The sequence below is a fragment of the Charadrius vociferus genome, unplaced genomic scaffold, assembly GCF_000708025.1.
Source record: "Charadrius vociferus isolate BGI_N301 unplaced genomic scaffold, ASM70802v2 scaffold210, whole genome shotgun sequence".
In the NCBI taxonomy this organism is placed as follows: Eukaryota; Metazoa; Chordata; class Aves; order Charadriiformes; family Charadriidae; genus Charadrius; species Charadrius vociferus.
The window spans coordinates 151,423-163,419 of NW_009646421.1; the positions used below are offsets into that span (position 1 = coordinate 151,423).

Below are 11,997 nucleotides of genomic sequence, written 5' to 3' on the forward strand. Positions count from 1 at the left end.
GATTTTTAGAGAGGTTTCCTTAAATAAGACTGCAGAGTTCCTCCTTAAAGCATCACAGGCAATTCATTGCTTCAGCACAAAAGCTTAATGGACACTTCTCATCAATGTGGCCTCTAGTGGGAAATTAAGTTTCCACAGAATCAACTTTTTATGCAAGAAAAAATTAATTTCGCCCAAAGCATTCAGGTTTCCTTTGGGAAAATCAAAACAAAACATTTCCTTTACTATGTTGGCTTGACCCTAATCAAATGTTTCAGTTTATTTTTTAACTGAACAAGAATATTTTATTTCAACTCAGTTCAACTTGAAACTGCCTCTGGGCTTGCTGTTATGGTGGATTTAAATTGCCCAGGAGAATAAGGGAATAAGACAATTTGCATCTCAGCCAGTTAGCTGGCTCACAGGAAAACATTTTTAATTCAACAATATTAAAATGTTACATTTAGATCAACAAGACTGAAGCAAAATGCTTGGATACTTCCAAACTGAAGTTCTTCAGAACTTTTGCTCCCATGAAAAAATTCTGATATGGGAAAAGAAATGTTTAAATAGTCAAAACTGCTCATGAGAAAAAAGAATTCCAACTCTAATTTCCAGCCAACTAATCATTACATGGGGTATATGCTACAGCAATACTATTCAGCTCCACTGGAATCACACTGGAATCACTGGAATCGCATCAACCTAAAAGTGATTGCAGGTGCAATGATACTGGTCTCAGTGCACAGGTTTAGTCAGATAAAAGATGTGCCTTAAGGCGTTCCAGGTTATCTCACACATTTACCTCCTTGTTGGGACTCTAAATATGCGAAGGAACTTGCAGAACCTGAAAGAAGAACATGTGGTTAGAAAGGAGGACAACCTATAAATCACCAGGAATACTGCACGTCTTTCCAAAACTCATAGATGAATGAGAAAATTAAGCTTTTAAAAGGAAGAGATAAACCACAGCTTCAGATGGGATAGAACAGAGACTGAAACTAGCATTTGCATGTGGGACAGACATGCAAGTTTAGAGTTTCATTTATTTTTATATATATATAAAAGATATAGATTTGCTTATTACAGATTGTTTAGTATATATTACACTTAGAAATTATATTTAAACTCTTATTCCAGCTTCCCCTTCAGCCTCAACTTCTAATATTCAGTTCTCATTCAAAAGCAGTCCAGACCAAATCAATACAGCCAGCCTGTTTCACGGCAGAGACCCCACAACACCACACCAGTTACTCACCACAGGTTTTCAGTGATCAGGACCCATTGGCCCTAAGGAGGCCACAACCCTCAGCTTGTTTGGGATCATCACCTGTGGACAGCAAGGGTGAGGAACACCGCTCCCGCGTGGATTTCAAAAAGGTCATGTCAACCTGTTCTCACCTCACTGCAACGGCATGGGTTGAGAGATCCAGAATGAGCTCAACTGCAGAGTGTGCGTCGAAAAGAGAGGAGCACTGTATAGTTATTTGTTCTGGTTTGTAATAACTAGGCTCTGATTCACGTCTCAAGGCGCCACAGTATTAACTGCTCCAACAGTCCCTGATAAATGTAAACAGAGATACCCAATAGTAGTAGTCTTGACCACAACACAAATTATTTGCATTCCGCTTGCCTCACTTTTAGATGTCAGAGTGAATGATTAACCTCTGCAGTTTATACACTTACTGGTTACACAACACACTCAAAACATCAAGGAGGGCAATGGCAAACTCAGAAACCGGGGATTTTTATACCTGAAATAATCCTGAGAACACTAAGTTTGAGTTATGTAAACTGGATTTTTTTACTCTCCTCTTTCAGATGAAATTGTTGAAAAGCAGCATTTCTAGGAAGCAGTTATGTGCACTATGCCAAGCATAAAAACCCTGCCCAAGAGGACAGATTAATGTCCTACAATACTTCCACGCAGAGCTAGGGAACAGAGGAGGGGATCTCATGAACCCGATACGTTGCTGCCTTCCAGAAATTAAAAAGCAACATGCAAACTGTTCCAGTGCTAGCTACGTTCCTAAGGAATGCTTTATATCTAATGCAGACCACATTATCACCATTTTAAGCTAAGATTTCACTTAATTTACATAGACTGGGACAGACTGCAGCTGTGTCTCTTTTTAGCGCAGACACGCTGCCTGGGATTGCAGGTCGCGGCATGTGACGCTCTGCTGCTATCGGAGTGCAAGCTTGTTTGTTTAAAAATGAAAGAACATGGCACATACAGTTTTCCAGAGCTACTCACCTTTAGGAAAAGCAGGGGTCAAGGTTGGCTTTGGAGGTGACAAAACATCTAGGAGTTGTACCTCACTGTTCTTTCAAAGCAGAGCACATGCTCAATTCTGCAAGAAGACGAGAGCATCCGTGGAAGTCCCGGTACTCTCCTTTCACTGGGTTCAGCACAGGAAGGTTGGATACTTTTTTGTTGCTTGAGCCCTGTAATGATATTATATGTAAGGGAAGCCGTTTTCCGGTCCCTGGAGGGAGACGGGAGGGGTGGCTGTTGCAGTCTAAAAAAGTTCTGAGATAAATAATACAATATGCATGTGCACTTCCAACATACTGCCAAGAAGACATCGTAAGATCACAGATTTGTTTCTGACAGACTGGGCTACAAGGTTTCTGACTCATCCATGTTTCATGTGCAAACCTAAAACAGACATTTCATCTACCTGTGCCTCAGTTTCACTTATGTCAAATAGTTTTTTCAAGGGACAGAGTAGTGCTCAGAAGGTCCTCAGACCTTGTGGCAATGTGTCTACAGCTAGACCAAAGGAAATGGTGCAGTGCCTCTCTGAAGAGCTTATGACTGTACCTGCAAAGGTCTTAGACAAGGCAACATTCAGCCTGTTTGCACTTACCTTTTATGTTCTTGATGTCCAGAGCAGAGCTGCAGTCTTAAATGAGTCATTGTAGTAGAGGAAGGGTGAACTATCTGAGTGAAAGTCACAACCCTGTAGTGAAGGGGAGATGAAGCTACTCTGTAAGGAGCAGGAAGGTCCTTTAGGCATCTACTTCAGGTCTACATGGAGCTGCAGATGTGAAATCAGGATTCACAAGGCTTTTACACACAGCCTATTTCTTAGCACATTCTTTCAGGAAAGTAGAAGACCAGGTCCTAAGCCTCCATCCCATCCTTGGAGTGGGAGAGAGGTGCACAGTCTACCTCATGAAACTGGGCTTTTCTGACAACACCAGCCTGTGACCCACAGTTTGGGTATACACCTGCAAAAAAAGGACCTCCCACCCATGCATGACTGTTAAATTATAGAGTCATTATAGCCCAAAAGGAGACATCTAAGAAAGTAACGGGACACCTGTGTTCCTCACAAAGCATTATATCTAGGCCCATTCAAGGGGTCTTTTTTTTGCCCTGTTTCGCACAGTAGCTGTGTCCAACAGAAGTGGAGACCAAGCTCTGCAGCAGGTCTGCATTCTCACGTCGAGGGCATCTTCATGGGGACAGCTACCAAACACTCTGGAGCACAGATGCCAAATTCACCTGGGGAACATAGTAACCCATTCAGGTATCATGTTAAAGAAGAGAAGGAAAGGGCCTCATCTGGGTCCTGAACGGGACTGCCAGGCATGAAACATTTCTCGCTAAACTCAGCATTATAAGCCTTTTTTAACCAGCTTGTGTTGCCTGATAGTCTTCTGGTCCCACCTATGGGATTGGGAAATTTAAGGGCTGGGATGATTCACTTCTGACTCCCAAGTGGGCATCAGCAGGAGGTACTTGCCTGGCTGCTCCGTCCTGCTGTGATGGCTGTTGGTCTGGGCTCAGCTGGGGGCAAAACCAGCCCCAAAGGAACTTTATTGTGAAAGACTTTCTGTAACAGTGACTCATAGGTTCAGACAGGCTTCAGTGGGTGCTCTGAGACTCACTGTGATAAGGGCTTCCTGAACTGCCTTATTTGGGACACTTCCTGGGGACAGGCTGCTGGGGTTAATTGTTACACCCACCTCCTGACAAATGAGCGTGACACCAGAGTGACTCCAATTTTTTATAACTATCTATTGCCAATTCGATTAACGTGTCAGCACAGACCCGGAGTTAAAACTGAAGGGGTCTGAATATTACTCCTTCCTTTTAAGGCTTGTGTAATTTCCCCTCTACATGGCAAAAGCTTTGCACTTACATTTTTCACTAGTATCTACCATCACCAGCCTTAGATTTTGCCTCTCTTAAGCCTGCATCCTGTAAAACACTGTAATTGCACGCAGCTGTGTTTGCAAGCCACCCTCTGCAAACGGGAAGCGTGCCTTGAAAAAGCACCCAAGCAGAGGAACTCCGAAATACACGCTGCAAAAGCTGCTAGTTTACCAAAAAGACCCTCTGTGGTCTGCCCTCCCCTGCCCTCCTCTGCTGTTGCTACCTTGCAGTTTATAACATCCAGATAGTGGGAGGTCTGACAAACCGAACAAGGCAGCAAGCAAGAAATTCCGTTCCTGTGGAAATCAGTAATTCCTCCGTGCAGGCTGCTTTTTTTTTTTTTTTTTTTTTTTTGTGTGTGTGTATGTGCGTGCTCTTTCTTCTGTGTCACTTCGAGAAGGGCTCTGATATTATTATTATTTTAAATATAGCTTGCCCTGGGGCGGGGAAATGCACAAGGAAAGAGTCGGCAAGCAGCCTATCTCTCAGAAGAAAAGAGCAAGCCTCGCAGCACAGGAACTGGCTTCACTCAAGTGTGCAGTTTAGAAGTCAAAAAACTACCCCAAATATCACCATTTTGGAGGAGGCTGAAGAAAAAGGACACAAAACTGGCTAAACACGGTGAAGAATATGGTAAATCAGGGTACAAAGTGCACCTAATTGCAGTTTGAGAGTGGGCTCTGAAGTACAATGTAAGTGCTCCTTAAATTGTATTTTTTTTATCATAGTATCTAGTTGTTTAATTTCCATTCTGAAGCCAGGCTGGGCCGAAAGGTACAATTAACTATAAAAATAAGCATGGAGCAGAATGTGTAATCTCTGATATGAGGCTGAAAATGATACTGAAATACAACAGAAGTCAGAGACTATCAGCCATATTATGGAAGATGAACTATAAATAAGAGCATATCTAATTATTTCAAGAGAAAGATGCTGGATGGAATCTTTAATCAACTTTCTTAATAGGGAAGCGAGAGCTCTGCTGTTTTCTACGGCAAGCTATTTTAATACTGCTGTGTTTAAAATTGTGCGATCACAGTTACCAATAGCAATAAGATGTAGCTCCAGAGGGGAGTCCTAGTGGTTGCAAAAGTTTTTTCTCTTTTATTTATCCAACATTTTTGCTCTCTCAAGCCTCAAGTCCACATTCTCCACCCTACAGCTTGGTTTTGCTTTTCAGCTGGATTTTCAATGTATGCCAACACCGGACTTCCTATGGAACTGAAAACAAAACATTTCAGCTTTCAGAGTAATTCTGGTATGTTTTTCTACATCATGCTAGTGGCAAAAATACAGTCAACAAAAGATTGTGCTCCCTCAACTTCTGGCATGGACAGCTGAGGAATACAAAGCCAGATGGTGACAAAGGGTTTCCTATTTTTCACTATTTATCTCACCGTTTTTGGACTTCGCAATGGATATTCTTTGTGATGAGGAGAGCTCTGTGAAACCAACTGTAAACTCCTTAATACAAATAAATCATGAGAGAAGACTCTACAGAAACGTTTATGGAGCTGGAGAGATTAATCTATCACATCTCTTTAACTTGACCGTGGACTCTGAAAACCTAACCAACCTTTCGTGTGAAAGTAACACGAGTCCACCGTGCTACTCTTCCCTGCTTCAGCTTTCACAGAAAAACTGGCCAGCTTTGCTGACAGTGATAGTGATTGTATTAACCATTGCTGGAAATATTCTTGTCATCATGGCTGTGACACTGGAGAAAAAACTACAGAATGCCACTAACTATTTTCTAATGTCACTTGCAATAGCTGATATGCTGCTGGGTTTCCTTGTCATGCCTGTGTCAATGTTAACCATACTGTACGGTGAGTATTAGCTGTGCAACCTACTGCATGTATTGAGAAGCTTTAAACATTGCATGCACATATTGTTGTTATTATTTCAGTCTCTTACCACAAAAAATGGTAATCACTCCTTACAAGTTGAAATATATGTAATAGGTTAATCGACGTAAGAATAGGTGAAGTACTTGAATTTTTTCTTACTTTATATTTCTATTTACACAGTCCAGAACATTAGTTTATTCCTGAGTTGCTGGATGATTTGTCTCAAAGTGTATATGAAGATGCTTTGTTCTCTCTGTTCTTTCATTTTTTTCCCCTGGCTCATGATTGTCAATATTTCTAATGAGAATGTAGGGTCCTGCCAGTTACTTTGCTCTGCAAATATGCACAGAAGCACTAATGACTACCTTTACATTCAAAGTAGGTAACCCCTTCATTTTTTTTAAATGAAATAATACAAATGTAAATAAATTTCTTAACACCAATACCCTGCTTAGACATCTACTTACCAGCAAATGCTGGAATAAATATTATGAGAGTGAAAAAATGGATGGGAATTAATTCTGCCTAATTTTTAGGAACGTTTACAAATTCAAAGCTATGATTTCTTAAAAGAAGTTATTTAAGAATTAAGTGAATAATGACTCACAGTTCATACCCTTGTACCCTGATTAATAGCAGATCTTTCTTCTCATTTTCACCAAAATCACATGCAGCACAGCTCACACAGAAAAAAGCGGCAGCCTATGTGTTCAGTACCAATATTGTCAGGCTGTTATAACACCTAAACTTCAAGAAATGAGTTTTCCAGTGCCAGGACTGAATTGCTACAGTTCAAGGAGAAGCCAGAAAATGTTAGGAGGAAAGTGAGGTTGCTTGCAAAGATTGCTATTGCTTAACTATTTTGGGACTAAAGGTCCAAGCATGAGCCTGTGACTTAAGAGAGATTTCATCCAGAAAACTGGAAATTTATTTCCCAGTTCCAGTATTTCTACACAGATTGCCCTCAGTAGCATTTGCAAACTGTATTTGGCATCAGTGATGGTGTAACCTTGTGATTTGTTGTATTAGCGGTGCAATTACCTTTGGCGGAGAGACAGTGCAAAACAGAGCCACGGGAGCAGAAATCGTCCGACGGGTGGGATTAGCAAAACCTTTTTAAATCCTGTGTGATTCCCTGAGACATGCAACAGGGACTCCTGCTGGCCATGCTCTGCTGCCAAGGAAAGAGGCGCCCGAAATCCACGGCTCGGAAGTGATTTGGGGTCGGGACGTGGGATTTCCTGCACGCAGTGAAGTCAAAACCCTCATTGTGGGGGAAAGGCTGCATCACCCTCCTTTGTGATCGCTGGCGTGGAGGAGCAGCAGGGGACCAAAAAGCACTGGGGAGGGAGTGTGCAGGCTTTGCCTCCTCTCTCCCTGCTTTTTCTCTTGCAAGGAGGGTAACTTGGGGTGAATAATCATCTGGTGGCACACGCAACTACCAGAAGAGCCGTCTTGGCATGGTGCACCGTCAACCTCCAGGACAACCAGTGATGGTGCAGAGGGAAACCTCCCCTTATGCAGGAGCATTTGCTTGGCCTCAGCCCCCCAGAGAAAGGTCAAGATGCAGCCAGAATCAGCCACATCACCTGTGTTGACAGTCCTGAGCCCAAACCAGGGGCCTTTGCATCCACCTTGCTCTGCCAGGGTACCTCCAAGGCTGTGGAACAAGGGTGCTCCACCACCTGCTCCGCAGCCCCTTGAAGGGGAATTGTGACTGTTTTGCTCAAACGAGAGATGATTTCCTTCTTGCGAGCTTTACAGCTACTGTGGACAATTCCTATTCGAGTGCCCTGGCCACGTGTCTGCCCAGCCTGCACCCTCTGGGCCAGGCAGGCTTCTCCATCCACCCAACAGCACGAACCTCCACTGGAAAAAAAGACACCCACCAAGGCGGATGTACCCAGAGAGCAGAAAATTCAGAGTTGAACAGCACTGGTTCCCACCCAAACATGCATTGGGTGCCAGATGCCTGCTGCTCCTGCCTTGGAGACTTGGCCCAGGCCAGCATGGAGAAGCTGTTGGGATTATTGGCAGATGCCGTGTAACTCCCTGCTGCACTTGAAGGATCAAGCATTTCGGGGAACTCCCGACCAGCCCAGTGCTGACCTTAGACATGGATTTAGCAGATGTGCTTCTGACAAGGCAGGGTGGTGCACAGGGCCTCCTCATCAACCGCCTGTGCCTATGGACTCTCCTCTCCTCTCCTCCCCTCTCCTCTCCTTCCTTAGCCTTTCCCTGTACCTCCTGTTACCAACAAGCAGCAGCCCAGCCGTCCTGGCCAGCTTCACTTGTTTGCCTCCCCACCTCAAAGACCTTGTGAGAAAGCATTTCTCATCTCCTGGATGCTACTAACTGGCTACCTCAGGAAGAAAATCTTATCTCACCTACCTGCCCTCCCTCTCAGCCTCTCAACCTTGTTGTGGGTTGTTGTTTTTTTTTATTTCCCCTTGAATATGGGGAGGGGACAATTGGACAGTGACCAGAGCACAGCACAAGGCAAAGCTGTCCTCCACCATCTGCCACATAAAACATCCCAAGGCCTGCCTAGAGGATGTTATCTACACCTTTCCTAACTCTTATTGTATCTACAGTTGGCTCATCTCATATACTTTCCACTTTCTTGGCCCTGTAGTCTCCTAGGTAGCTTATCTGATGGATGCCATTTCATCCCTGTCCCATCTGGGTTTAGAGCAAGGACAAGAGGTCAGAAGGATATGGCAAATGTGTTCTCAAAGGCCACTAAAGCAAGACAACAGATGCATGTTGTCAAGTGTAAAAATACTTTATCGCTTTTCCCTGTGTAAACTGTCCTGGCCTGACAGAGAGATGCTGCTGGGGAGCCAGCCCTCACGTAACACACTCTAGAGACTGGGTTCCCTATTGGAGGACCAGAAAACAAGATAAAACATATCTATAAATGCTGTATGACTTGTCAGGGTCAGCTCATATTACAGCAGTCGAAGAGCATCAAGAAATAGGTCTTCCCAGTGCTTACTGAGACTAAGTTTAATTAGGCACAGACCTAGCTCCTCTGCCTCTCCCTCTGTTCCTCCTGTTGCAAATCCCATTGTACTGTACCTCCAAAGAAGACAGGCACCCCCCGAAACACTAGCATATTCTCACGATACTAGCTTTGGGAATGCCCCATGCTGCATTGTCACGGGCAGCTCGGGGAATATCCTTTAAATTAAATCACCACAAGATAAGGACATGGCTAACCACAAAACTTGCTCCAAGAAGAGTTATTAGTAGTACTCTGCAGGAGTAGAAGGGCCCTTGCATGGGGATCCCGCAGGGCTCTGCTTAACCTGGGTCTGCTCAGTACTGCTCCTAACAACTTGGACAGTGTATGGAGTGTGAGCTTACATAGCTTTCCAAAAGCACCAAGCTGGGAAAGGTTACAAGCACTCAGAGGGACAGGATCAGAATCATCAACAATCATCTGGACCCCTGGAGAGAAAGTCTGAAAGGAACAAATAACATTCAGTAACAGTGAACGCAAAGATATCCACTTAGGAACAGGATAGGAAACCAACTACTGCTGGGGAAATTTGTCCAGGCTTAAGGAATGCTGAACAAGACCTGGCTGTCAAAATGGATCATAAACTAAGCATGTGCCACTAGTATGATATTTTTATACAAAAGGCACTCATTAGTCCAGGTTGTGAAAGTAAGGACATTCCCTGCAAGATCTGTGAAGCAATCTTGTCTTTCACTTAGCAGTCTGGAGGCCTTTGCAAGAGTACCGAGTCCTGTTTTCGTCACTGAACGATAAGCAAGATGTGGATAAATTAAATAGGTTCTGGGGCAGAGAAACAAGCACAAACATTTTAAAAGCATCATCTGTAAGCAAAAGATAAAGGAACTGGCTTTGCTTAGTCTGGAAGAGAAAAAGGAAAGACTAGGCAAGACACGATAGCCATCTTCCAATAGCTTCCAGAAAGGACAGCAATCAATTACTCTTCATGGCTAGTGGAAAGAACAAGGGAAAAGGGAAGGCTTAATTTGCAGCAAAGATGATGTAGGTTGGTTATTGGTAAACGCTAATGCATTTGCTTTGGATTGCTGTCTCTGGAGGAGCCTATTAATATTCCTTGAGACAGGGAAAATCCTTATTTAAGTATGTGGTAGGTGCATAAGACAGGTGAGATAAACATCACTGGTATGCAACAAAACACACTTCTTCAGCTGCCACTTAATCTAAAGTTTCAGTTTCAGAAGTTAGGTAGCTTTGCATATCAGCAGGTGTTAATAAAGCAGTAATTATGTGGATAAAAAGTCCTAAAACAAAATTGAGAACTTGCAGGTTTACAATGACAAAATTGCTTCCATTTCTATACATTTGCTGCCAGAAATGGTTAATTATAACATCAAGCATTAGCATTATGCAAATAGAATTTAAAAGAAAAAAAAAACATATGCTGCTTGTAGGCTGGGAAAGAAGCAGAATTAATCCCAAAAGCTACAGAGCTAGAAGGTTGCAAACAAATAAAAAAGGTTTCTTAAAACAGTGTCAGGCAGCTTCTACTGAAGGCATCACCAGCTTCTACTAGAAGGATATATGCACTAAGACATATGTGTCACAACACAAGATGTGAGTATGTCACATTCTTAGCTGATGTCAACTTTCTCTTGCGCAGGATACACATGGCCTCTACCTACAAAGCTCTGTGCTGTTTGGATCTACTTGGACGTGCTTTTCTCCACCGCCTCCATCATGCACCTCTGTGCCATCTCACTGGATCGCTATATTGCCATTCGAAACCCCATCCATCACAGCCGGTTTAACTCAAGAACTAAGGCTTTTGCAAAAATAATTGCTGTTTGGACCATATCGGTTGGTAAGTGAGGCAATATTTCAGCATGTAATTGCAGATTTCTAGCCTTTGAGAGGATTTGACATATATACTGCAGTCTAAAACTGTATTCTCTGCCTGCAATATTTTGCTTGCCACAGTCTAAGAAGTGCTGTAATGTAGTAATTATGCAATGGAAAACAACAATGACAATGGGAAATGGAGGAGAACTGAGCACCACTGTCATTGAAAGAATATGAATCAGGACTATTGGGTTCAAGTTTGTTTTAAAGATATGTTTATTTCCCATATTGATTATCCATCATTACCTTAACATTCGAAAAGAAAAAATTATCTCAACGGAAAGGAAGATGTCCCTGTCTTATCTAAGTCAGTTCTTCCCAACCTCTTATGAGGGTAATTTGCTTACAGATGTTTCTTACGGGCAGATCTTTTCTGCCTTTCATGGTGCACAGGTTAGAGTATTTACGCATCCTATTTAGGAGGCTCTAGATACTCTGTATACACTGTAAATGAGAGAATTTTTTCCACGGGACAGTTCAGAGTTGCAGCCTAAAATAGGTGCCCCGAATGACTCCGGAGATTAATCTCTCTTTGCACTTGGAAAAGGCCAGAGGCTCGAAACTGTGCATGAGAGCGTTGCACTTCGATTCTTGTGGTGGCAGCACCCTTGGTCCAGAGCAGTCTCACAGCGCGGGAGTTGGGAAGAGTTTGGTGTCTGATGCCGTTAGGAATTTCCTCACACGCCTGGGGTGGTGGTTCTCACATGTGTTGAAAGCACAGTTCCCTTTCAGCTCATCTGGTTTTGTAGACCCCCTGAGCATTAGCTGCTCACTTACTCAGAAGCAGGAAAAATTCGCTCTCTTGCCCTGGAAGAGATGAGCGTTGCCAGCAATCAAAGGTAATTAGCTGCTTCCCTGGCTAAGACAAATTATTGCAAGTGGTAACTGTAATTTGTTACCATTCTTCCAAGGGGAAGGAAAGTAGATGATTCCTAACACTGCCGCCTGCCTGCTGCTCTGTATTGTCTCCTGGGTCCCCCTTGATCCTAACCCTGAGAAAAAGCAGTCTAGAATATTTATGGCTTAAAATAGTTGTATCTTCTACTGCACGGCAAGAAATAGGGGGAGCTTTCTCTCAACTGCAGGACAGTTCTGCATCCTCCAAGATGTGGTGAGGG

The 11,997-nt window shown here is 43.2% G+C and overlaps 1 protein-coding gene across 1 annotated transcript in view; it reads left to right on the forward strand.

The window, feature by feature from the left end:
- Positions 1–5,469: 5,469 nt before the first annotated feature.
- HTR2A (5-hydroxytryptamine (serotonin) receptor 2A, G protein-coupled) overlaps positions 5,470–11,997 on the forward strand; it is a 30,001-nt gene continuing 23,473 nt past the window's right edge. The window contains exons 1-2 of the mRNA XM_009880922.1: positions 5,470–5,976; positions 10,641–10,841. Of these exons, the coding sequence (XP_009879224.1) occupies positions 5,562–5,976; positions 10,641–10,841 (616 nt within the window). The 5' untranslated portion in view covers positions 5,470–5,561. The remainder of the gene's footprint in view (positions 5,977–10,640; positions 10,842–11,997) is intronic.